General features: G+C 32.0%; 2 protein-coding genes across 2 annotated transcripts; both read right to left on the reverse strand.

Moving 5' to 3' along the window:
- Positions 1-383: 383 nt before the first annotated feature.
- Positions 384-7555, reverse strand: LOC143044267 (ras-related C3 botulinum toxin substrate 2-like). The gene is made up of 5 exons (XM_076216195.1): positions 7428-7555; positions 5579-5650; positions 2846-2963; positions 1974-2036; positions 384-718 (listed from the first exon to the last, which is right to left on the reverse strand). Exons 1-5 carry the CDS (start codon positions 7460-7462, stop codon positions 425-427), a joined length of 582 nt encoding a protein of 193 aa, XP_076072310.1. The 5' UTR covers positions 7463-7555; the 3' UTR covers positions 384-424.
- A 4387-nt stretch (positions 7556-11942) lies between these two features.
- On the reverse strand, positions 11943-19420 carry LOC143044268 (ras-related C3 botulinum toxin substrate 2-like). Its single transcript, XM_076216197.1, has 5 exons — positions 19217-19420; positions 18324-18395; positions 15453-15570; positions 14276-14338; positions 11943-12301 (listed from the first exon to the last, which is right to left on the reverse strand). Exons 1-5 carry the CDS (start codon positions 19249-19251, stop codon positions 12008-12010), a joined length of 582 nt encoding a protein of 193 aa, XP_076072312.1. The 5' UTR covers positions 19252-19420; the 3' UTR covers positions 11943-12007.
- Between the last annotated feature and the right edge of the window lie 7641 nt (positions 19421-27061).

Raw genomic sequence — 27061 nt, forward strand, 5'->3', positions numbered from 1 at the left:
GTGCAGGGATACAGGCGACCCCCTCTATCTGGTAAATGACGTCATAAAGGCGTGCATAATTGACGAGTTTTTGCCGGTGACGGATGAACTCGAAAGTGGTCTATTGCACAGTAACACTGACTATTTTTAAAATTTTTTTTTTTTTTATATCTCAAACATTAATGCTTAACATATTTTGCAACAATGTGAAAGCTGAACTAACAACATATTACATGTCTATCTCTTTCATTGGCAGATATTCTAATGACAGACAATTTAGAACTTGTCTCAATATGAACCCTTCAAGCAAAAGCCTATAACAAAAGCTATTTCCATCATATGGAGAGCAAGAAAGCATTTGATACATGCACATTAAAACAATCTTTTGTCAATCAGATAATGTTATATAAAATTATTTAAAACATTGTACAATACCGAACAAGTTTTATAATAAAATACACAATCTGTGTTTTTGTTTATGCTTAGATGGACATAACACAGCCATTATAGCCACTTCGAACACCAAATTCAGTCCTTCCTGAGTTTTTGCTGAACATTCCATATATCGTACTGCATCTATTTTTCTGGCCAAAGATTGTCCTTCACTAAATGATACAGGAAGATTGTTTTTGTCAACATGTTTTGATTTATTTTGTTCTTCGTCTTGTCGAATATCAAGTTTTGTACCCACTAACACAATTGGTATTCCTGGGAGATGGTGGCGGATTTCAGGAATCCACTGTAATATAATAAAGCTATCATAAGTGTAAATCATTGCCTAATTTTCATTCAAATGGATAGAAAAAGGTTAAAAATGTATTGTATTATTTTTGGAATCGTAAGAGTGCATATTTCGTCAAATTAGTTCAGTTAATGTAGACTAAGCTAGGAGTACAATATTAATACTTCCTAATTAATCCGTTTATTTAAAATTATGTTAATTTAAACCAATTTAATGACGTCCAAGACCTTTTTTGTTGAAGGAATGACTGTAAAATTTTTTCTGTTTATGCAGAAATAACATAAAAAAGTGGTGCACACTGAATAACGCGAATGGCAGGTTATTTAACAGTGTGCACCACATTTGTTTTATGTTATTTCGAATAGACTGACAAAATATTACAGTAAATTTATTTCTTATAATTTTTAATTCTAAATTCCATTTTAAACCGGCGTAAATCATGAAAAAAAAGTTGAGGACGTCATGTTCACATGACAAAATTGTGTCTATGATATGATTAACGAAACGACGTCAGCCAATCAGAAGACACGTTACATCCAAATTTAAATTATATTGTGATAAGACTATGTTTATTTGTTAGGCGACGACCATAACATCTTCTATAGAGCTTTGAACGAGAGTTAAAACAGACTTTGACATGTTGCTGATTGAGTTACTATTAATCGTAGGTACGGTACATAATTTTGCATAAGTGAATTCCAAGAAAACGACAAAAAAACATAAAAAATACAAAACATTTTTTACCGTAGTTTATACTGAATGTATTTTCAATTCCGATTCAATATCTTGTTTAAACGTTCATAACTCTCTGTTTCAAATTAAAATTTGCACTATTATGAAAAAAAGAGGTCTACAAAAGACAATTTAGAACTGACATCTAGTTTGAACTAGATTGTTTTTGGAACGACATCGATTAACTGAACTAATAATATAAGTTCGAAACGCGTGACACACATTTGCTGCTTTGTATGAAAAGGTACAATATGTGCAGATAGAGTTTAGATATTGGTATTGCATCTTTAGAATAAATGCAGAAATTTATTTTTTTAGATAAATAATTTAGATAAATATTAGATAGATAATACAAGGGATGGACAAAATCATTACATAGGAAAATGCTTTGTAAGTGTAGTTTAACAATCAATCATCCTTTTTGTTAGATTTAAAAAAAAATAGCACTGTCGCATAAAGAGTTGAATCTAAATCCTGCTTCGTTAAACGAGTATATAATCAGATACCTGTTATAACTTACTTTTTGATTAACATTATCAAAACTTGCTCGATGAACAAGTGAAAAACATACTAGAACTACATCCTGAAATAGAAATAATGTTTTGTAGATCACATTTTTAACTTTTCTGTCTTATCAACTTTCCTGCAGCGCCTGCATATTAAAAATCGAAAACAACACGTTTAATCATTTATAGCGTCCGAAGCGCATTTCTGGATTTACCTTCATCGGAAACGCTCAAATCCAAACATTAGAAATGCGAAGATGGATAAATACCGAAAATCGTTGAGGAGCTATATGTCAAAAATACCTAAAATAATAGCTAAATTCATCTAAGCCAGCTTTACCTGAGGGAGTTGAAACCTCAGAGCTATAATAATTTCAAAATTTATAAACGAACAATTTTAGTAAAGTTTGTGAAATCATGTCAGTACCGAAGCACTCACTACTGAGCTGATGATATATCGGAGTTGAACCAATACTTCAAAAATTGAATTTCCTTTCAGCGCATATAACGAAAGGTAAATGAAGTTTTGTACAGCAGCAAATGATTCTAATCCCGACGAATCCAGAATTGCACTTATATCCGTTCCTCGTCGACTGTTTTTGGGATATTTTAGATAAATGAAAGGGATCTAGTAGATTGTTGAACTTTTATTTATCAAATACTATATTGATAACCCATGACTCGTTTGTTTAAAATTGACTTGTTCATTGATTCTTCCTAACGTATTTATGTAGTAAATGAGTTGTCTCTCTTTGATTTAAGTTTTTTTTTATCACAATCTTATACCAGGCTCCTTTTGTTTTGGTTGATTGGTTCAAAATTGTATAAATGAAGTGCAGCTTTTTCAAAATTGATTTTCCTATTAAATTTTGTAAAAAAACCTTACTGTTTGTGGATATGATAATGGCCGGAATCGATCATAATCTTCTTGACCTGCTGTATCCCATAGTCCTAACTCTATATAAATGTCATCCAACTTTACAGTAGTCTTATAATTATCAAATCTACAATATATATATATATATATATAACAAGTTTAAAAGGGTACAACATCACCAAAAAATACAATAAACGAACAATATGTTAGATATTTCGGATAACAGATATCCTTCCTCCGTGATAGCACGATGACAAATGAATCATGTCAATTCAAATTAAGACTATATCAAAATCTTGAAATTTGTACTATTTCAGCAAACGCTGGAACAATTTTCAAATTTTCAAACACGGCGCAAAGACTACAAAGATATGCCAAAATAAAAATAGTAATTTACGATGTGAACTGGCACAACTCTAAATTCCCAAAGGTGGTGATAGTTGAGATGTTAAACAACTGCGTGGAAATACAGTCCCAATAAGCAGTCGTGACCGATGTAAGCTGATATGATATTTAAAATATAACAACAGTAGAAAAATTGCAACAGAGACTGCGTATTTAAACACCCCAAATATATAGTAATTTGATGATAAGAAAAATGAGTAATAAATTTTTACTAAGGTTAAGTAATAGAACGTGGCTGTGTATTTACACATCCCTGTTGACTGTATTTCCACGCAGTTGTTTAACATTGCAAGTTTCTAGTCTAGCACATATCCCTAGTCTACAAAATCTCTCTCTCTCTCTCTCTCTCTCTCTTTCTCTCTCTCTCTCTCTCTCTCTCTCTCTCTCTCTCTCTCTCTCTCTCTCTCTTTCACACTCTCTCTCTCTCTCTCTAAAGAATATCTGTATGCAATTTCTAATCATTGTCGAAGAAAGTAAAAGGCATAATTGTTTCGATTTACACTGAACATTAAAGGAAACACACCGACTGACCACCGGGGTAATACTTAATACTTAAGCAATACAAAAGGTGCCACAAAAGTAGATCTGATTAGACATCCGAAGCACCTGCGATAATCCCAGGTTAGACATCCGAAGCACCTGCGATAATCCCAGGTTAGACATCCGAAGCACCTGCGATAATCCCAGGTTAGACATCCGAAGCACCTGCGATAATCCCAGGTTAGACATCCGAAGCACCTGCGATAATCCCAGGTTAGACATCCGAAGCACCTGCGATAATCCCAGGTTAGACATCCGAAGCATCTGCGATAATCCCAGGTTAGACATCCGAAGCACCTGCGATAATCCCAGGTTAGACATCCGAAGCACTTGCGATAATCCCAGGTTTTTGCGATGGGGTTCATGTTGCGTTTTCTTTGATGTGATTGTGTAGTGTTGTCAGTCTTCGCCGATTTTTGTTTTTTCCCATGGTAGTTTCTGTTTTTGAATTGTGAGTTAGATTATTACTTTATATTCTTTTGACTCGCTTTAAGATAAATATAACCATTGTTAACGATTGGTCTGCTTGTTGTTTTTATTTGTCAATTGTGCGCTAAGTTTAAAACGCAAAAGTAAAACATGATTGTTTCAAAATAAACAGAACACAAAGAGTAAGACCATTTCTGATGGTATATCAATATAATATGGAAATCTTCACTTTAAAATGTCGTTTAAATGGAGACAAAAAGCAACTTTTCAATATGAATGATTTGGAGGCCTATTTGGTTATATAGCGTTTTATAAGTTTTGTTACTTATACGTCCATTTTTACAATTTTAACTTAATTATGACTTAGTAAAGAAGGTGTGATATAAATGCCAATGAGACAATTCTTAACCAGAGACCAAAAGATATAAAAGTTAACAACCATAGGTCACTGCACAGCCTTCAACAGAGAGCAAATGCAATATCGCATAGTCAGCTATAAAAGGCCCAGAAATGATACATTTTCAATTTACGGCCTGATGAATGAACACAAAAACAAACAAATGAAAAACAAATATGTAACACAACAACAAACGGCAACCATGGAAATACAAGATCCTGGCAGGCATATGCATACATAATGTGGCGGGGTTAAATTTGTTACGAGATCCCAACCCTCCCCTTCTCCTGGAACGGTAGTCTTATAGTTCATTATAAGAACAAGTTTAAAAGGCTTAATTCATCAGATAGATACACATAGAAATGCATCTAACAAAGAACATAGTGGACGTGACCGGGTACTTGTACTGATGTACATTCCAACAACAAAAAGACACTAGGTGCATACCTGAGAGTACTCGCATTTACCGACAGCTAGTCCAAAGCAAATAACAAATAATAAATACATCATACATCTTAGTCCAACTTAAAAAAAAATGTAAGAAAGTTTATCTGTTTACATTCACAGGAAGTTAGTACGTTAAACTCATTAGCCTATTTCCGAGATATTTACACCAATACATAAGAAACTGGAAGTTAACTTTGATGCGTATACATTGTAAATGATACTATCTACTGCAAAATAAATTATTGAACTGCAGCAAGATTTGGTTATCCGACATTGATTTTTACATATATCCATACGGGTCAATTTTACCCAAATTAAGTTAAGAGGGGGGGTGGGGGAACAGTGAAAAAACTATGTGAATTAAGTTTTTTATCATTCATTGAACTGTTGATGTCGTCACTAAGAGAGCACAAGAACAATCTTTTATCAGGAGTTAATACAAAGAAGTTAAATTAAATAAGCAGGACCTCTTACAATGCATCCATTAGGAAATCGATGATTAGTAATATAAAATGTGTGCTTACATTGTTGGAAGGTAATCGTCATTAAAAGTATTTGTTGAATAGCACATCAATAAACACGTCTTCCCAACATTGCTGTAAAGAAACATGTATATTCAATTAATAATTCGTGGTATAGTTGATTGTTATTAATATTAAATTTGTTAAAGAATTTTTGCCAAATTAATTTACTATGGCGTTAACCAAGCCAAATTACGTGATATAATTCGTGATATACGTAAAATATTCGTTTGCATGGACCAATAATTGAATTGGCAAAACTATATTTGATTCCGTTACTGTAAATTATAAGAAAGAACCTGCACTGAAAAACATGTTGTTCTTATACAAATGACAAGAATTTGTGTAGTTTTGAGTCGTCACCATTTCTATCGACAATCATGTACAGTGTACTGAATATTCTACATGTGAGATATCTAAGAGCCAAACATGTAACGGCATATCAGAAATTGTCACATTCTAATTGTATTCTGCTTTGACATTTAAAGTGAGACATGTATATTTCCTACATTTCATTTAGTTTCATTAAAATATTTTGATAAACAATAAGAAGAGAAACACAGATGTAATATAACTTACGCCGGGACTTTCATTTTTTTTTAACAAAATGATAAAATGATAATAAACTTGATTTATATAACAAATTTTTAAACTCTTATAAATAAAACAGTAACCAAAATGTTAAGACTGACATGTAACGTGTAATTGCATGCCAATACTATATTCAGGAATATATATTTAAACATAAAAGAGGGACGAAAGATACCAACGGGACAGTCAAACTCATAAATCTAAAACAAACTGACAACGCCATGGCTAAACATGAAAAAGAAAAACAAACAACAGCACACATGACACAACATAGAAAACTAAAGAAAAACAACACGAACCCCACCAAAATTTTAAAACGAGGGGTGATCTCAGGTGCTCCGGACGGGTAAGCAGATCCTGCTCCACATGTGGCATCCGTCGTGTTGCTTATGTGATAACAAATCCGGTAAATAGTCTAATTCGGTAGGTCACATTCATGAAAGGGAGGGGATTGTAGTTACGACGTAATTAACACATCCAATAACATTTGTGATATCCGATAAAATATACTAGAACACACCCGTGATATCGCGGGTTCGTGACTGAATTAAAGTATATAACTATGCGTAAACCTTATTTTAGTATTGGTATTGTCATCTGATAAAGTCATGCCGATTCTAGTAATATGTACAGTTTTCTCTGCTTTCAGTGGGACTTACCAATTATTGGTAATATTAATTATTTGGAAAACAAAAGGGCCTGGAATGGAGCATTTTTTAATCAACACCATAGCCCTATACTAGTTATAAATAAAGTTGAATTCTTTGATTCGCTCTTTTACGTCATATCGGCTAACAAATTAAAAACTGTACCTATACGCCTTATTTTAAGTCTAGATTTTGAGTATTCGTATTGTCATCTTAGAAAGTCATACTGATTAAAATACTGCAATAGGGAACAATGTGACAATGATTGAATTTATTAGTGTTAACCCTGTGATTATAACCCGTGTATATATCAAAATCCTTAATACATCGTTTGGTGGTGCTCCTGTGATGCGGAACGAACAGATAAGGTTATAGGTATCGGGTGAATATACTATTAGTATCCGTATCGAATTCAACCCGGAACTCGCTAATTATTGGAAAAAATGATTATGTGGAAAACAAAAGGGTCTGGAGTGGTGTTATTTTTAATCAACACCATTGTCCTATATTAGCTTATATAAAGTTGAATTCTTTGATTTGTCGTTTTTGCCCCATGACGGCTGACAAATTGGACCTCGTTATTTTAGTATTATAGATATTAAAATTTGACTTACCCATCACCGACTACAACGCACTTGATGTGTTGCATTTTAATCTTCCAATTATAGATATAAATAATGTATTACTTTATTTCAGTCCACTTTTAAAATGCATTGATATTAAAGTATTTATTTTAACTGGGCAATTTCTTCCTTGATTCAGTGAAAACTTTGTTTATAAGGGCATTATGGTAGAAGATGTATATACAAATATAACAATGATGATTGTGAATGTTTATGGGAAATAATTATGAGTTTCAGTAAAACAGGAAATGAAATTGAGATGAACATTTGAATTAGGAGGAATATCTATACTATTAAACGAGAAGACCTCATTTTGTGTGTCGCTTCTCTTCTTTCCACAATAAATTAATCAACAAGCCTCGGTGCTCTATAGGTACAGTTCATAGTCGCATTTGTCAAGAAATTATTTTGGGAGAAAAACAAGAAAAAAGGCATCCGGATATTGTCCCGTCATTGGACGAAATTTTAAGTCAGATTAGACTTCCGTTTTGTGTTTTCCTTTGAACATACATATACTACGAATAAAGTGTATTTAAATCTATCTGCTATCATTTTCAAGTTTACTATCCACGACGGTCACATAGTTTATTAAAAAGAGGGTATGTATACTATATCAATGACCACCATGGATCGATTAGTAAACTTAGAATTGAAAGTAAATACACTTTATTTATATAGTAATGAATGTTCATAATATACAGATAAGCGCTTAAATAATTCATGTGACCTTTTCTGAAATTCTTCAGTCATTCAATATTTTACAAAATTCATTGATTTAAAAAAAAAGAAGATGTGGTATGATTGCCTTGTTGAGACAACTCTCCACAGGAGATAAAAAATGACACAGAAATTAACAGCTATATGTCACCGTACGGCCTTGAACAACGAGCAAAGCCCATACCGCATACTCAGCTTTAAAAGGCCCCGACATGACGATGTAAAACAATTCAAACGAGAAAACTAGCGACCTTATTTATGTACAAAAAATGAACGAAAAACAAATATGTAACACATAAACAAACGACAATCACTGAATTAAAGGCTGCTTACTTTTAAAATGTTCATAAAATACTAAAGGCATGTTCATACTGAAATTGACAGAAAACCAAAAATTGGGAATTATGAAAATAAAGGAGGAGGGATAAAAAAAAACATTTTTCTGTTTGCAATAACCTATGACTAATGATACTTTTGCTGAAATTCTCCAGTCATTCAATATTTTTACAAAATTCTTCCAACAACACTTTAAATACTTGAAACTACGCTCTGAATGCCCGCGATTTCGCGGGTGTGTTCTAATATAATTGAAATATTATTACTTAAGATAAAGTCTTTTTAAAATGAGGTTTTGGAGATAGGTGTTGTATTATTTTTAATTAACTTCCTAGAATTCCACATTAAAGGCTGAAGTCAGTTTGCCAGCTCACTCTGTAGTTTCGTCCTGAATATGCATGAAATATTTGCCACTGGACGTTAAGCAACCAACAATCAATCGATCACTTTTTAGCTGGTTTTATTGTAAATAGTAGTTAATGCAAAAGATTGAAAATTCACTTGAAAATGTCTTGTTTGAGAAATAAAAATTATTATAATAAAAGATATTTGTTATTTTAAAACCCATTTGTTAAAGCTTTACAGGATGTAAACAAGAAAAGCAACACACACGGCGTGTATAGTTGTATTCCCTTAATTTTTTTTAAAGTTACTGCATTTGTCTTACTAGAAACAACATAAGTATGGGGTTTGCTCATATCTAAGTTGATCTGGGAAGGACTTTTGACATTTGACATAAGAAAAGCCACATGTTGACCCTGCAACTGAAAAATTAATTGCAATAATATACAATAAAAAAGGGCATTACACATTCTGACCAGACGTGATAGGGTATCGATAATGCATTGGATAGATGTCTTTGTGCTTTTTTGTAAATCATTGTTTGTTTTAAGTTTGTAACACAGTTATGACTGCTGTACCCATATGTTTACTATTTCATCTATTATGTCTGCTTTGTTCACGCATCGTTGTAAATATATCGGAATATAATGAGACTTGCATTCAGGTGAGAGGTTTACCGCATTAAAACCATGTTCAATACACCATTCTCTACATTTGAAAATGCCTGTACCACGTTAGGAATATGACAGTTATTGTCCATTCGTTTGATGTGTTTTGTCATTGATTTTGCCATGTGTTTATGAACTTTCAGATTGGATTTTCCTCGGAGTTCAGTATTTTTGTGATTTTACATTTATTTCTTCAATAGAACTAAACGAGAAACACTCATAATGTTGAATTAGCTTGAGTATTAATGTCATAGTCAATTCAACAACACTTGTACTATATAAATGTAACCAAGTCAGTCAGTAGAGTATGTTGACTATCCACAAAGATTCCTGTATATTCTATAGAGAACAACATAATATATTTTTTATTGTATTCTTAACAATTCGTAAGGATTTAACTTTCGGTGCACCTGAGGTCATATTTCGGCAGAGAATGAGTGACTCCGTCTTTAGTGTTCTATGTTGTGTTGTGGGTACTGTTGTTTGTGTATTGTTGGTCTTTTTTTTTTTTTTAACTATATCGGTGTCAGTTTGTTTTCAACTTGTGAGATTGAATAGCCCTTTGATATCTTTGATGTCGATAAATACTTTTGAAATATTCAACTGGTTGTCGATGTAATCAATGATTTCATGGACTGATAAAATATGTCTACTATGGACATAAAAACTAGGGGCAACAAGTTAACTGAAAATCCAGTTAATCCTTTTTGATCTGCAATTAGATGACGTACTTTCAGTAATATGATGATATGCATCTAATATATAAACAAAAAATAAAAACAATATACATGTACATGAGTTGATACACTTAGAGTTATCCCACCATGCAATATAGGTGTCTATTAAGCTATGTATAGATAACATAGACACCAGGATTGTAATTTTGTATTTGCGCCAGACACGCGTTTCGTCTACAAAAGACTTAGCAGTGGTCTCGAATAAAAAAAAAACGTTAAAAAAGTCAAATAAAGTGTTAGGACGAAGAGCATTGAGTACCTAAAATTTGCCAAATACAGCTAACGTTATCTTTTTCTTGAGTAGAAAAACCTTAGTATACTATCACTATTGTTGGTAGATATTTGAATTTTAAATCAGATTTTTTTTTCAAGTAGAGTGTAATGCTATTTTACGTTAAAGAACCCGTACAACAATTCGTTGACTAAACCCGTTAGAGCATTTACGTGTAATATTATCCTTATAAAGGCGACCATCATTTTCGAAAAAAAATACTACTGCCAGTTCACGATACTGTATAAACATAAGTAGAAGAAGAATGATTGTTAATGAAACAAGAATAAAAGTTCAAATAGATTTAAGCAAGTTTAGGCGATTTGTAATATTTTTTGTATTGTTTGAATTTTTTATCATCCGTTTGAAGTTAGAGGTCTATTTAAAAAAGAGAACAGTTACATAGCATTTACTTTAACTGTAAAATAAAAATCCAGATTAATACGTGGATGCCGATAGATATTGAGATATAATAAGCGTATTTTCGTTAGTTTGTTAAGATAAAGTATAACGAAAATACCAGCTCCATGACAAATTCAAGTAGGAAAAATAAACGCTATTAAACAACGTAACGAATGAAAAATAACTGCCATATTTTATTACATATGACATGTATTTTCCAATGAATCAGGTATGTTGCACCTGGTTTTATAGCTAAATATATCTTCAACTTGTATGCCTACTGTTTATAGTTCTGTTATGTTGACTTAATTGGGTGAGCAAACCAAACATAAATAAAAACATTGAAACGAATTTAACATACAAATGAATCTACCAAAGACACCAACAAAACAGTAGCAGTAGATATAAAATCAAAATTGAAACAACATGGTAAAAACTCTTTTTGTCCAAATCGCACAGCAGGACCCATCTTACCTGTATTTGCCGTTTATATTGAACATCAATTTTTGTGTACTCAAATATTATACTTTAAATACTGAACTCGAATGAAAACTCAAAACCGAAAGTCCCTCATAAATTGGCAAAATCTAAAGCTAAAAAACACCCCGACGAACATAGATTATCTCGATATTAAGTTATCTTTGAGTAAAATTTTGGATAACATTTCTAATTTGGCATTAAAAATAGAAAGATTATATCAAAGGAAACATGTTTACTAAGTTTCAAGTTGATTGGACTTCAATTTCATCAAAAACTACCTCGACCAAAATATTTAACCTGAAGCGGGACGAACGGACGCACAGACCAGAAAATGTAATGCCAATAAATGGGGCATAAAAAAGCGTATGTCAAAAACAACTTTTCTTTGTTAAAACAATTAGTCGATATATCGATCTACAGGTAGATAACATAGATTATCTCGATATTAATTTACCTTTGATTATTGATAAGTAACGTTTAGTGAAAAGAAACAGCTGCAAAATAATCAGTTGAAAGAATAGTTATGCATATTTAGTCAAGATATGACACTGCATTGGTATTTCTAAACGCTGTATTCATTTAAAACTAATATATTATACATATTATTCTGAGCAATTTTCACAATAAAATGCATGGTCTGTGTTTTGGTTTATGAGTAGCAGGAAATAACACAGCCTTTACAGCCTCCTCAAACACCATTTGAAGTCCTTCCTGAGTCTTTGCTGAACATTCTAAATATTTTACGGCTTGTACTTTATTTGCTAAAGATTGTCCTTCACTAAATGACACCAGGTTGCTATTTTTGTCAATATGTTTTGATTTTCTTGGACATTCGTCTTGTCGCATGTCAACTTTTGTGCCAACTAAAACAATAGGTGTGCTTGGACAGTGGTGTCTGACTTCAGGAATCCACTGTAAATGGAAAAAAATATCTATCAAACGACAATGTAACTTAATACATTTTTCACCTTTTGTGTGACTGTAGAAATGATCTGTTATTTGGAAAATAAATTAAATAGAATACAAATTCATATGAAATTAGGTTGTAATCTCGACCTTAATTAGCAGACATTATATCTTTCGAGAGGGAAATCTGATTTAACTGTCTGCACCAAAAAGAAAACTTCTATCTTAAATAAAGGCAACAGTAGTATACCGCTGTTCAAAACTCATAAATCCATGGACAAAAAACAAAATCGGGGTAACAAACTAAAACCGAGGGAAACGCATTAAATATAAGAGGAGAACAACGACATAACACCGAAACGTAACACACACAGAAACGGACCAAGCATCAGACAAAACACCACGAGAATAACAAATATAACATGAAAACCAAATACATGAATTTGGGATAGACAAGTACCGTGCCACGTCTTATCTCAATTACTCAAAAATAAGAGAAAACACAAACGACTCAACGTTAAAATGCAACACACACAGAAACGAACAATAATATAACAATGACCATCTTCCTGACTTGGTACAGGACACTTTTAAAGGGGAATAAAAGTGGTGGGTTGAACCTGGTTTTGTGGCATGCCAAACCTCGCACTTTAATGGCAAAGTTAAATATAACATTGAAATGACAACATAATATTACAGGACTACAATACAAATTAATAGAACATATTAGACAAAGAAAAACATGATTAATAGATAACAAAAAGCATCATGTTTAAAATTCAATACGCCAAAAACGCGCCTTGTCCACACAAGACTTACAAGTGACGCCCACACTTTTTTGTTTTTCCTAACTGAAGTCAAAACCTTCAGGATGTTTCTTAACTTTGTTTAACGTCTGAAAATACACATGTGAATCAAGTTTTAACTAAAAATATCATTTCGTTTTAGAAGCTCTAAAAATACTTGATAAATGAATGGTAAGAAAAGTTTAGTTTTTCAGTCAGGTCAACTGTTGTTAATTCAGTATTGTTCAAACAAATGTTCAGTATCTTCTGATTGTTGAGAAGTTGTAATTTATCTGTACGAATGAACACCCAAGTTATCTAAAATGTTACTGAACAATACTAAATTAACTGCAAATCAACTGTCTAAACTATACTAAATTTCTATCTAGTGAAAATATCTGAAAACATATTAAAATTCTTACAAAGACTAAATATTTGAAGCTTCGATTCAGATTTTCATGATGATAAGCAGATCGAAATGACCGTTTAAGACTGAATTTTATTTACAAGTAGTACCTATGACGTTATTATATCCCATTTTAAGCATTGACATGCATGAAAGATGAATTTATTTTATGACAGCTATTCTCCTTTCGAATGATGTATTGAGCTTTTGATTTTGCCATTTGATTTTGGACTTTTGCATTTTCGTGGAGTTCGGTTTTGTTATTATTTTACGTTATACATCCTTAGCTTTCATTGACTTTTTTTCAGTTTAGGCGCTTCTGGTGAAGGGAAATGCAGAACGGCGCATACAATATACCATATTGTTTTAATTAATAACTTAATTGTCTGGTATTGTTTCAATACAATTACTTGGTCTATACCCTTAATGATATTTCATCCTCTCCAATATCAGTACTGCAATAATGACTTGATTTCAAAACACATTTTTTATAAGTTCTCCGTTAATATACTGAGAACAAAAAGAAAAGGTGATTCCAACTCGTTCGTGGTAAATTGAACTTTATTTTAATCAGCCTTTGCCAAATGTTGCAGACGAAAAATTTGTTGGTTGATTGTTGTTGAATTTTTGTTTTACATATGACGACCAATATATCATGATTGTCGTAACCACAATTCTGTACTCTTTTCTCAAATGTGACCTACTGAAAAATACTGATCCACGGGATTGTATACATAAGGAATACGCTTTGCTGAGAGGAGTCGGATAATATTACATAAAATAACTTACTCTTTGATTTACATTTTCGAAACTTGGTCGATGAACAAGTGAAAAACATACCAGAAACACATCCTGAAATTAAACTAGTTTTTAATAGATGAAATTGTTGAGGATTTCTAAAGTTCAAAAAGTGAATATGTACGATACATCTTTCTAATTTAAGCTGTTATTGTACATAGCAACGTTTTGCATATCAGAGACAATTATCCTTCCGATACACCAAGAATCGATCCGAGTGGAGTTTTTGCAATTATTTCAAATTCTTTCTCTTCTTATTTTGATATCGCAGATCGATATAGGTTTTGAAAAATTGTTTAACTAAATAATATATTTACTTTTTTACTTAATGTGTAGTTTTTGTGTGTTTTTGTGTCTTAATTTATGTTCACCATATACATATAATGTTCAAGTGTCGTCAGCATATTTTTTTTTTGTTGGTGTCATCCAAAAACCTTCAATTACTAAAAACAAACAATTCGAAAGTTGAAAAATCCAAAAAATTGTAAGTATCAAACGGTTCAGATTTAATATTTATTGACAAAGATGAGGTTAAGAAGGGTTTTCTAACAATTTAAGGGCCTATAAATATGTTCCGAGTTATTTGCATCTCTTTTAAAGTTTTACAGACGCCTGACAGTTTTTTGATATCACTTGTGTTTGTCATGTTTGTCGTACTATCCGAGGAGTGTGTCATGTTTGTCGTACTACTTGATGCGTATGTGTTTCATGTTTGTCGTACTACTAGATATATTTGTCTTGGGCATTATGTAGAGATTTGCTAGGACGATCTGCATATCCTTGCACAGAACAATGTTTCAATTTTGGGTGTAGTTTGTATTTTAATTGCAAACCTTTATTTGAAGTTTTTTTTGGAATGCAATGATTTTCATTTTTGTTAATCACAATTGGTTGTCTTTCTTTGACTTGAGAATGTGTTTACCCAATTGGGTATTTTTTCGTTTATAACATTTATGGGTTCTAAACTTTAGAGAGAAAACTAGTTGCTTTTATCATCATTTGAACTGTTGTTAGTAGCTGTGTCATTGGCAATCTAACCGCATCTTTTTATCTTTTTAAATCATATTTAAACGACACCAACAATTAAATAACCTGCGATTAAACTTTTTTTAATTCGTATACCCATTCAACTATGAAAGGTAAGTGTAGAGAAGTCCCGAAAACTCACCGTAAGTGGATATGATAATGGCCGGAATCTATCATAATCTTCTTGCCCTGCTGTGTCCCATAATCCTAACTCTACGTAAATGTCGTTCACCATTATAGTAGTTTTGTAATTATCAAATCTATAATGAAGATATATGTAGTTATTTAAGAATTGAATGCTTCTTTTTGTAAATTTATAGGGGTGTAAAAGCGTTGACCGAAGTACATTTTGTATGAAGCGCGGAAACGCTTCATTCTAAAAATGTACGCACGATCAACGCTTTTACAACCCTATAAAGTTACAAAAAGAAGCATTCAATACTTATAATTACATTTTTTAGCTATGATCATGAAAACACGATTTTTTTATATTTTATTATTTAATTCACCTGTGCACTTTATTGTTGGAGCACGTGTTATCATGAGTGAAAAGTTGTATAGAGCAATGCAACTGCTTACGGAATAACACGTGATCTGTAGTTAGCCAATCAGAATAAAATATTATAATGAAACATCCATCTAATGTAATTATATATATATATATAAAGTTTTGGTTTGAATGCTAATAAGACAACTTGTTTTCCAAGAAAACAAGTGACTGAAGTAGACAGTTAGAAACTATGTGTTAGTGTTTGGCGTTCGTTACAATTAAAATCTAAACCGCAAAGCTCGCTATAAAAGGCCGACACATGACACATGTTAAACAATTTAAACGATAATACTTAAATGTCCATTTAACAAAAGTAAAGTAAAAAGCAAAATAACAAAAATACTGATCTCCGAGGAAAATTCAAAACAAAAATTCCCCTATCTATTGACGTATTTGTTTACTTTAAAAAAATAAAGTTTTGAAATGTGTATGCTTTTCAAAAGTTGCTTATTATACCATTTTGATTAGTACTCATCAGCTCATAGAATTCCTGTTACAACTCAAAGACATTCTTTTATTGTTTGATAGTTTACGTAATTGTGCAAGCGTGACATGTTTTTAAATAGAAGCATTGAAAGTTGTACTTGTTGTGGACTTAACTCATTAAAACTTTAAAAGTGCCAGTGTGAAATAAACTCCTTAATACGTAGTGAGATTTTGATATTGAGTTAATATTATCTAATGTTAGTGTAATAATTTCTCAAGCGGTAATGTTTGCTAACAATTTCGGAACATATGTTGTATACTAGAGAATTTTTTTATTTTTCCAGGGTAAAATTTATTAAATCCTAATAAAAATCATTCTTAATCATCTATGAACATAATGCCTTTTACTTTTAATCTAATAGTTAATAATTTCTTAATCGAATTTTCTTCGAAACGTATCCTTATACCAGTAGATAAGGATTTAATATATGTGATAAATTTGGTATATGTGTGTATAATGTTTCAATTTAATGTTATGGGTAAACAACGTATGTTTAGTGTTATCAAATAAAAAGTAAAATAAAAAATACCGAACGCCGAAACTCCGAGGAAGATTTAAACAGAATGTTCCTAATCAAATCGTAAAACCAATGGGGAAATGTATATCCCATATGTAGGTAAAGTTGGTATATTGCTACTAAAGTGGGAGTAATTGATCAATTCAAAAATAAATTGTCTCATTTGTAATAAATTCTGGTAATGAGATGCTCGTAGATGTCAGATTCGTGTTATAAGTATAAAAATGAGGCGGAAGAAGCCGTGTCTGTTTTTTCTCAAATTTCTAGTTCTGTGTGATATGATATATTAATGGAACCCAATCACAAAAGTTTGGATTGTTAATGTAAAGAACACCATCAATATATCTGAATGTCAAATAAAATGACATGGCTGCTTTGATCTGCTTGTTTTTTGACAAGTGTCTGAGAGAACTCAGACTTATATGAAAATATAAACAGGTGCACAATTCGTTCCCATATGAATGCTATCAGTTTATTGAAGTATATCTCCAAATTCAACAAAAATGTTGTCAATAAAAAACTCCAGCATACGGATCATTTGTTCCTCTGTGTAGCAGATTTTAACCTTGTACTAGTATTCACTATTAACAAAATATGCATTATGGTATCCCAAAGCAATATGTATCAGTTCCAATATGATTTTACAATATTAGGTTAGATGGATTTGGCTATTATATTTAGGAACTATTTGATTTTAAAGTTAGAGCTTTTCGCATGTGTTAATACCTAAACATCGTCGACTTCTAAATATATGGCTTTGTGATTTCCATATGCAGGTCAATTTTGAAAATTGTACACATATAAAGTGTAGATGTTTTCGATAACATTATAACAAGATAAGCTATAAATTATGTTATCATCCAATATAAGAACATTGAGAAAAACATATCTGTCAAAATGTACATGTGATTTGTAATTTAAAAGATCAACAGACTTCCGAGATATTTACAGATTAATAAGTAACAGGAAGTGAACTTTCTTACATATAAGTTATAAAAGATAAAATCTACTACAAAATACAACACGGAAATCACCTTCCCTTTTGAAGATTAAAAAAATAGTTTAGGTCACAATAAGTAATTTATTGTTGTAAATTGAAATTAGGAGGACACGTTTAAGAGGGGATAAATGAGCCGGGTTACATCTTTTAAAAAAAAACATGGCCAAAGATCGGTGTATTCGGTGAAAAATTAAGACTGATCATTCTAAAGACAAAACCGATTTTATAAGTAAAACAATTATTTCGTTAGAACCCTGTGATCTCTCTTTACTGTTAATCTATCAGATGAACAAACAAATGCGGCATTTCAGTTATTTTGTAGCTGAAGACAAAGGCATATTTTTATTATTAGAAAAATCGATAGGCTCAGGCAATTACAATAGTTCGAAAACCAAATTAGCGGGTCTTTGCCTACAAATACATGTTAAATCGGTAATGCTTCAAATAAAAATGGCTTACATAGTAGGAACATAATCTTCATTAAAGGTATTCGTAGAAAAGCACATCAATAAGCACGTTTTCCCAACATTTCTGTAAAATAAAAAGAAAATATTGTATGGCAATCTACGGAGAAGTGGGTGTGGATAAATGGTAGGTCATATTTTTGTATTCTTTCAAATATTTTTCTGATCTATAAATCGACCATTTCGAAATACACTGTTACAGTATTTTGGGTAAATTTTCCAAAATTATACACCAAAACGTCCAAAATACCAGAAATGCATCCACTATCGTGACGGTTTTTTTTTCATTCTAACGAACAACAATTCTTTATATTCTACAAATGGAAATTGGAAAAGAACGTAGCAAGTAATTTATTATTTTGGTTCTAATAGATGAATGTTCAAATAACAAGAAAATGTCATGTTTTCCATATTAAACGTATAATAAAATCAACATGTCTTCTATATATAGATCTGTTTTACATGGACCCTAGTGATACATTTGTAAACTAGTAATGTAGTAACAGCATTTGTAATAGTTTAATGATTGTTTCCTCTGAATTTGAATAATGTTGTAAATATTTCTTAAATTTTTACAATTTTGTTAACTCTTATGTTCCTTGACAATTTGATGACACATATTGGATATATCTAGGCAGTGTCTAACTTGCGTCCGAAATCTCTTTCACATTTGTATAAACTATTAATAAAGAAGGAAATAGTTGTAAGACCGCAATTGTATACTAAAAATATTAACACAAAAACTCTCCCAAATATAAATGAAAAACTGTAAACAAATCATGAAGACCAAATATGTAATTCTATGCTAATGATATATGTTGTTATCTGTTTCATTTTTGATATTCATACAACCAAATTAAATGAAGAAAATAGCTTTGTTTTACTCACCCGTCACCGACTACAACACATTTGATATGTTGCATTTTCAAGTTCCCAATATAGATTTACAAATGTATTATTTCATTTCGACCCACTTCTTACGATTTATTGACATTTTCTTTGTTTACTTTATAACTTGATAATAACATATGTTTTTGTTCTTCCTGCATCGATTCAGTACAAACGGGGTATTATACTAGTACGTGTATTTGTGAATATTAACATGGTTAAGAAAATTTACAAAAGAAAAAAGGATAGATTTCAAACAAAAAAGGAACTAAACTATGATAAACATATAAACAAGTAATACTAAATAACCAATATTTTGGGTTTTTTTTGCAAATAAAGTATTAATAAATAATTAAAAAAAAGTTACATGAATAGTTTTGTTTTAACATTACAGCGTGTCATTTTCATATCATAAAAACGTCTCTTAACTTATAAATATTGATCTGTAAGCCAACACATTTTTACTAACAGTTCGTTTCCAAAAGAAATAATATTCTATATACCAAATTAAATGCTACTGTAACAAATATTTTATCATGAATCATTTAAATTAAAAGACCTTATAACCTTTTTGCTTTATTGACCGATTTGCTGTAATTTCCTTAATGTCCAGTTGCAAATATTGCATATATATTCAGAATAACTAGTTAATTTATCGTACCCCGGGTAAATTAGTGATGTTATGATTGGTCAAAGCCGCACTTGGTGACCCTTTTGGATCCGTAAAGGGCAGTATATTTCATATTTGTTTCATGCAGGCACGTCTATTATTATTGTTGACTTCATCTGTTAAGGTATATGGGGGTCTAAATTAATATTTTTTTTATTAATTTGTCAGAATGAAGTTAATGTCATGCTTTTTTTTTGAAATAAACTAAATTAATGGGTCACCGTACAGATACTGATGGAAAACCCTATTTTGTGTGATAAATAGAAAAGTTCAGCATTAAAATTTAGGAGAAGAAGCTTTTAGATGAGAGAAAGTAAAATAGGGTCACCGGGCGGGTTTAGTAGTTACATAATAAAATAGGAAATTCAAAAGATATTCTACCATAAAATTACTCTACCTGAGTAACCTTCCCTAATTCATCTCACCGCGGATAAATTATGAAGTTGTGACCGGTTTAACGCCGTCACGTGGTGACCCCAATGGATAAGTCGTGGGTTCGTAAATTTCATATGGGGTTCATAACGTCACGTTTTCTATTAATGATTATGTCATCAATTGGTCTTGTTGTATTTCAATGTTTATTTTTTTCTACAAAATGCTGCAGGGAAATCTCACGTGCGATAAATGTGTTATACGGTTCACGTCTGACTACCTATGGACCGTAGAGGGTGTATAAAATCCATATTCAATAATATGTGAGCGACAAAAACTCTTTAGAGCCTCTTGTTTTTATTTTCTGAGGACCATATTTTTGGATGATACAGTAGCAAATGAATAGCATTATAAACTAGGAGCCTGTATCGCTCACCTGATTTTTTTAATTACAATTGATGCATGAAATATTGCAACAGTTATACTTGTGCTTTAGTTTCAGAGATATAAGTCAAAAATTGCCTTTTTCCTTAAGTTTTATTTTTAGACATTTCTGCGATGTTGGTTGGCAGGCAGGGTCATCAGACACATGTTTTTAACAAGATACCTTAGTGATGATTGTGGCCAAGTTTGGTTGAATGTGGCCTAGTAGTTTCAGATGAGAAGATTTTTGTAAAAGTTAACGGACGACAACGGACGACAGACGACAGACGACGGACGCCAAGTGATGAAATTTTAATGAAAATATGAATATCTTATTCATGTTTAAGGCATTAATGTTGTCTTGCCAGAACCATTACTACAGTATATTCCTCTTTAATAAAAGCCTTGAACGCATTATTGAAACTAGCACAATGCTTAACGAATGTTATTCCAGGTCACTTTTAACATTTGAAGGTACTTATAATTTTGTGTCAACAATTTAGAAATTCATCATGATTTGGATTCAAGAAGTCCCATTGGATTTTTCTAGGCTTTTTTTATATGACATCATCATTTTTCAACATACTGCACTTGGAAAAAAACGAAAAAAACATCAGCCAATATTTCTAATAGAACCAAAGGAAAAACATATCTCAAAACTAGACGGGACATTTACTATGCTAACCTTACAGAACCTATTTACGATACACGAATAAACGACTGATAAAAATTTCAAACTACGATGATATGAATTTTCTTCCTAGTCTTGAAAGAAGTATTATTTTATTTGATATGAACGCGGCTGGCAAAGAAATAACCTATTTTCCTTTGTAATTGAAAGTTTACGTAATGTTTACTTTACGTTTGTGATCACCTTAAAGGCTTTGTGAAACACTCGTAAAATTTTACGATGTTTCGTGAAACGCTAGCCAGACCCACATTCTGTCTTATTATAAAATATTCATCATTTGGGCACAAATCAAAACGATTCGAAATCAAAATCAAATATGGTTGTAGAGCATTTGAACCGAAAGTTCCAAAATGTTGTGCTAAGTACGGATAAAGCAATCCTGACTTTGGGTAGAAAAACATAAGATATTTCTTGTAAGTGACATGTAAGCCATTTGATCACACTTTTGCTTAGCTGTCAAACTCTACGGAAAAGTAATTCATGGTTATTGCCGATACCTATCAAATAGTGTTTTTCTTTCTTTTTTTACATACGCCTAGTTCATTATCGAATTTTCTTTCGATATCAAAACGTGTGAGGAGTTAATGGTTAAAAGCCCGAGATTTGATAGATCAAGGAAATGTAGTTTCCGCAAAACAGCTAATTTAACACTAAGGTTTCTGCCTGGTTCGATTCCCGGTCCGGGATGAAAATTTCAGGGACTGAATTTTTTACTCTCCCTTGACACCATTTGCGAGTATGGTCTTTAGAAAAAGATGATAATCCGTCGGAAGGGGACGATAAATGTCTGACCCGTGTTCAGAGAGAACCATATATCTTGCACGTTAAAGACACCCTTAGATTTCGAAAAAGAGCAGGCTAATGTCGCTACAAGGCAGCACTCGCACCCGCAAAATGGAAAAGGATTAATATAACTTGCAAAACTTGTTTCCAAATCCACTATCAATAAATATGTTATATAAAAACTATACTAAACTAATCAGAAATATTGAACGCCAAATTATTTTCGTGGAAAATTTTTGCTTCTCTTTTACCCCTCTTTAAGCCAAGTGAAATGAGTTTTTGAAATTGTATAAATGAAAAATGGACAATCGTTCATTATTCTTAAAGTCATATGAAACAAGTGACTGGTGAAAAGTAATGTTAATTCAATTCTTGAATCATTGCATGCATATATCTTAATCTTAGCCTTCTGTGCACGATTTTATCATTTTTTACGTATCGATATCGTGTTATCGACAAAAGAATATTTCGATTGGTCAGTGTTGTTGTGAAAATATGACAGCTTATTAATGGTCTAGTTTTGAAACCGAAGTTTACCTATTGTCACCTTTGTAAACAATCAACAAAGAAGCACGAATATTCAGGTAAGCACGTGTATAACATATGCAATACTATGCAGTTTTTTAAATGACGGAGCGATGTTTACGTTTGTTGACTCTCCTTACCAATTTGGTTTCCCCCTTCCCACCTGCATATTACGATTTCCGGATTTTTACGTGAAAGGTCACGCTGAGGTAAATGCATACGGATTACATATCGGCGAATTGTTGGTTGGAAGCAAGCAATTAAAAAAAATAATTTGCTTCAAAATTTGAAAAAATCAAGAATTTCTTCAGAAAAAAGTGTATGTATATATAAGTTTTGTGCTAAAAACCAGACATTTAGTAATAAAAACCTCTTTTTTAAAGTTTCATATGAATTTAATAACTCCAACCAAAGATCAACTACAAATAAATATTTCATTAATATCACGTTGTCTATAGAAGACATTTTATGACTATTCATTAGGTTTGAGGTATATAATCGCTGATATCTATTACGTTTACTTCTGCTTATATCATTTGAATGCAATAGTTGTACATGGAATAACTAAACATGTGGCAAAGTATAAAGATAGCAAACTTTGTAATTGTGACTACAATGTTATTGTTCCATGGTTGTTCCATATACGTATCGACTACCTCAAATGAATTAAAGAAGAGCCGTTTCTTAGTATTGTCAATGTACCTTAGTCTCAGCGACATCGCATTGGGTCTGGAATTCATTTATCACAATATTCTAGTTTTTATGAACTCTCAAGGCGTAACATTCCAATACCAGTGTTTGATGATTCAACATCTAATTGGTGGAACAGTAATGTCATCTCTTATACAAACTTTATTGATATGCATCGAACGACTGAATGCTACATTTACAACACAGAAAGGAATACTGGTCATGGTATCCAGCAATAAAGGTGTTTTACTTTATTTCATACTAAGTCACTGCATTGCTTTGCTACGATTTAGTATGGCAACAATCGACGGACCAGTACCATGTGATCCTAAAAACACTACTACTACGGTGTTGTTATTTTCACATGACATACCTTGCTTATGTATTGTTGTTGCAATAATTTCTTGTTACGGTGTTGTAGTATACAGGATGATTCGTTTGATAAATTTTGTTCCAACAAGTAGTATGACTGAGAGCCAGGTCGCCAAGAAGAAAGCTAATGCTAGAAGAACACGTAGAAATGCAGTTACACTGGGTTTGATAATTGCTGTATCTTTAGTGGCAGTTCTACCACGAAGTATGCTTGTGTTCTATTCTTACATGTGGAATACATCTGCTATACCAGGTACTCTCACAATTATCTTCAACAACATTTTTCTGTTGTTAAATCCTGTAATAGATCCAGTTATTTACGTTTTACGGATCAAGAAGTACCGTCAATATCTTCGTTGTAAATGTCTGAAGAAAAATACTGTTTCGGATTTAACTAATTCGACAGCCATATCTCAAAATGTGTATATCGACTAAAGCTCAAATTTAGGTTGAACGTTTCTCAGTTATTCATCAACTATAAATGTAAGTGTTGTTTAATTAATATAATTTGTTCTGGGACAACGTTTTTCTTTAGATAAATCATGTAACAGATCCAGTTACCTATGTCTTACGGACCAAAAAGTACCGTCAATATCTTCTATATGGATGGCTGAAGAACATTTCTGTGACGGATGGAACAAAATCCATAGCCGTATCTTAAAATGTCACTATTGACTACATCTCAAACATGTGTTAAACGTTTCACAATGTCGGTTTAACAATGAAAAAAGTGTTGATTATGAAATTTGTAATTCAATTAATATATTGTTCAAACATGATCCAAAATCGAACTAGGTTAAACTTCTCAGATCGTCTAAGTCAGATCAGATTAATAGTAGGTAAGTTTGAAATTAATTGTTGCCGATGATTGAGAATAAAGAAATCGCACTCTTCATGTTTTTTAAATTAAATTTATGTGGTTGCTTGATAAAAACAGAACCGCGTAAATAAAAAAAAATCATTCAATTATATATATATTACAATTGTAAAAAGTGTAGTACGGAACTGAACTTCAATGGTCTTCGTGTGTTTTTTTATTACTTTCAAATTTTTATTTTTAATATTGACCGTCAAAAAACTTCAAAACTACCTATCATCAATTTACCAGCGATAATGCCAATCGCGAAAGATACATTCAAAGTGGAATTCAAATTCATTAGTTAAAAATTAACCGATTACGCAATGGCACAAAACAAAAGGAAAAAACAATAAACAAACAACAGTAAACAAAACATCTTATACGTTCAGGTATATCACATCCAATATTTTATGGCAAAATTCTTTACAAAGCACAAAAATGTCGGCATTCACCTCAAAATCTAACCAAACCTTTGACCATACTTTTTATAAAGATTAGACTGTTGCTTTTCCCGTTCGAATGGTTTTACGCTAGTAATTTTTAGGGCCCTTTATAGCTTGCTGTTCGGTGCGAGTCATGGCTACCTATTGAAAGCCGTAACTTGACCTATAATGGTCTCATTGGCAGTCATACCAGATCTTCGTATTTCTAATTATTCGGAGAGGATATAGATACGATACTGTTGTCAGGTCATTAAGGATTACATATTTTGATATTCATATTGATTTTCCGCTATACAGATGATGATCTCTCACTAAATGATTCAAAATTTGGTGAGTAGGTTGCGACACGGTGATGATTGCTGTACCCCTATTTTGACAATTTTACCTAGTATGTCTGTTTTGTTCACGCATCGTTGTAAATATAATGGAATTGGATGCGACTGTCATACAAGTGAGAGGGTTAGCGCAATAAAAACAGGTTCAATCCACCATTTTGTATATTTGAAAATGCCTGTACCAAGTCAGGAATATGACAGTTGTTGTCCATTCGTTTGATGTGTTTATATTTTGATTTTGCCATTTGATTTTGCCATTTGTTTAGGGACTTTCCGTTTTAAATTTTCCTCGGAGTTCATTTTTTTTGTGATTTAACTTTTTTTTAACGCATCTATCTCATCGAACTAGAGATAAAGGATACAACAGATACAGTTAAGTGTGTCTCATATCTTGACTTGCATCTAGACATTGACTAGTTGGAAACAAAACTTTACGACATAAGAGATGATTTCAGCTTTCCAATTGTGAACCTCAATTTCTATGCAAAAACATTCCAGCAAAGCCTGCTGACGGAGTATATATCTCCCGATTGATACGATATTACCGGGCTTGTATTCCTGTTATGATTTATTTGATAGGTTATAGCCGCTCACTAGGAAGTTTTTTAACCTAGAGTTCCAAATGGTGAAGTTGAAATCATCCCTTCCTAAATTTAACGGACATCATCTGTAGTTGGTTGACCGTTATGGAATATCTGTTTCACATATGATATCAGATATGTTCTTTATGTCATAGCTACAATCCCGTTTCCTTTTCACGAATGTGACCTACCGAGTTAGCCTATTTACCGTAATTACCGGTTTGTTATAACATGAGCAACAGGACGGTTGTACCCATTTTATGCTACTTTGTGGCAATTTTACTTTGCAATTAATTTTAGCCTGTCATCATATAACCAATTGAAATAACACACCTCTTAATATAAAAATGTGTTCATAAAACACGGATGGCACAGTTGCACTATCATTTTATATGTTCAGTGAACCGTATAATCGGGGTCAAAACTCTGAGTTGGCATTGCCATTTGTAAGATCATTATATAGGGAACATGTGTACTTAGTTTAAAGTTGATTGAACTTCAACTTCATCAAAAACTACCTTGACCAAAAACACTTTAAACTGATTTTTTTTAACATGAAGATACTTTAACTACTAGTGTTACAGTCGACGGACGAGCGGACGGACGGACGGACGGACGAACGAGAGAACGGCCGCACAAACTCAAAATATAATGCATCTAGGTTGGGCATAATAAGTTGGTTTAATTCACGTATTTATTTAGGACTTATGTGTAATCTATTGTATTTTTCCTCGTCGATAGGATCAAATAAGTGTTAAATATTTCCCAACATTTTGTAAATCAAAAGATTGGTTAAACTAAACACCATACTAAAACAGTACCAGGCCATCGTTTCACAAAAATCGTACGACAATCTTAGATTGTACGTCGGTCGTACGTAAAATTGTAAGTTTTTGACCGTTTCATAAACTATCGTAAATCGAATTTTATCGCAAGTTTGATCGTAAACTTACAAGTGTTAACAGGCAGTCGTAAGTCAAATCGTAGTGATTTAACCTGTTGATAGTTTGTTAAAATCGACAACATTACTGAGTTATTGAGCTAGCGCATTACTATATAGGAATATCCGCTTTAAAAAAAAATCATGAATGAGTACGTCGT

This window comes from Mytilus galloprovincialis, chromosome 9 (assembly GCF_965363235.1).
Source record: "Mytilus galloprovincialis chromosome 9, xbMytGall1.hap1.1, whole genome shotgun sequence".
In the NCBI taxonomy this organism is placed as follows: domain Eukaryota; kingdom Metazoa; phylum Mollusca; class Bivalvia; order Mytilida; family Mytilidae; genus Mytilus; species Mytilus galloprovincialis.

Coding starts and splice junctions, on each gene's coding strand:
- LOC143044267 (XM_076216195.1), bottom strand. CDS start 7,462: ATGCAACACATCAAGTGCGTTGTAGTCGGTGATGG. Junction 2,037..2,845: donor CATTATCATATCCACAAACA/GTAAGGTTTTTT, acceptor TTTCTATTTCAG/GATGTAGTTCTAGTATGTTT. Junction 719..1,973: donor TTGATAATGTTAATCAAAAA/GTAAGTTATAAC, acceptor ATTATATTACAG/TGGATTCCTGAAATCCGCCA.
- LOC143044268 (XM_076216197.1), bottom strand. CDS start 19,251: ATGCAACATATCAAATGTGTTGTAGTCGGTGACGG. Junction 18,396..19,216: donor TGTGTTGTAGTCGGTGACGG/GTGAGTAAAACA, acceptor TTTATTTTACAG/AAATGTTGGGAAAACGTGCT. Junction 12,302..14,275: donor TCGAAAATGTAAATCAAAGA/GTAAGTTATTTT, acceptor TTCCATTTACAG/TGGATTCCTGAAGTCAGACA.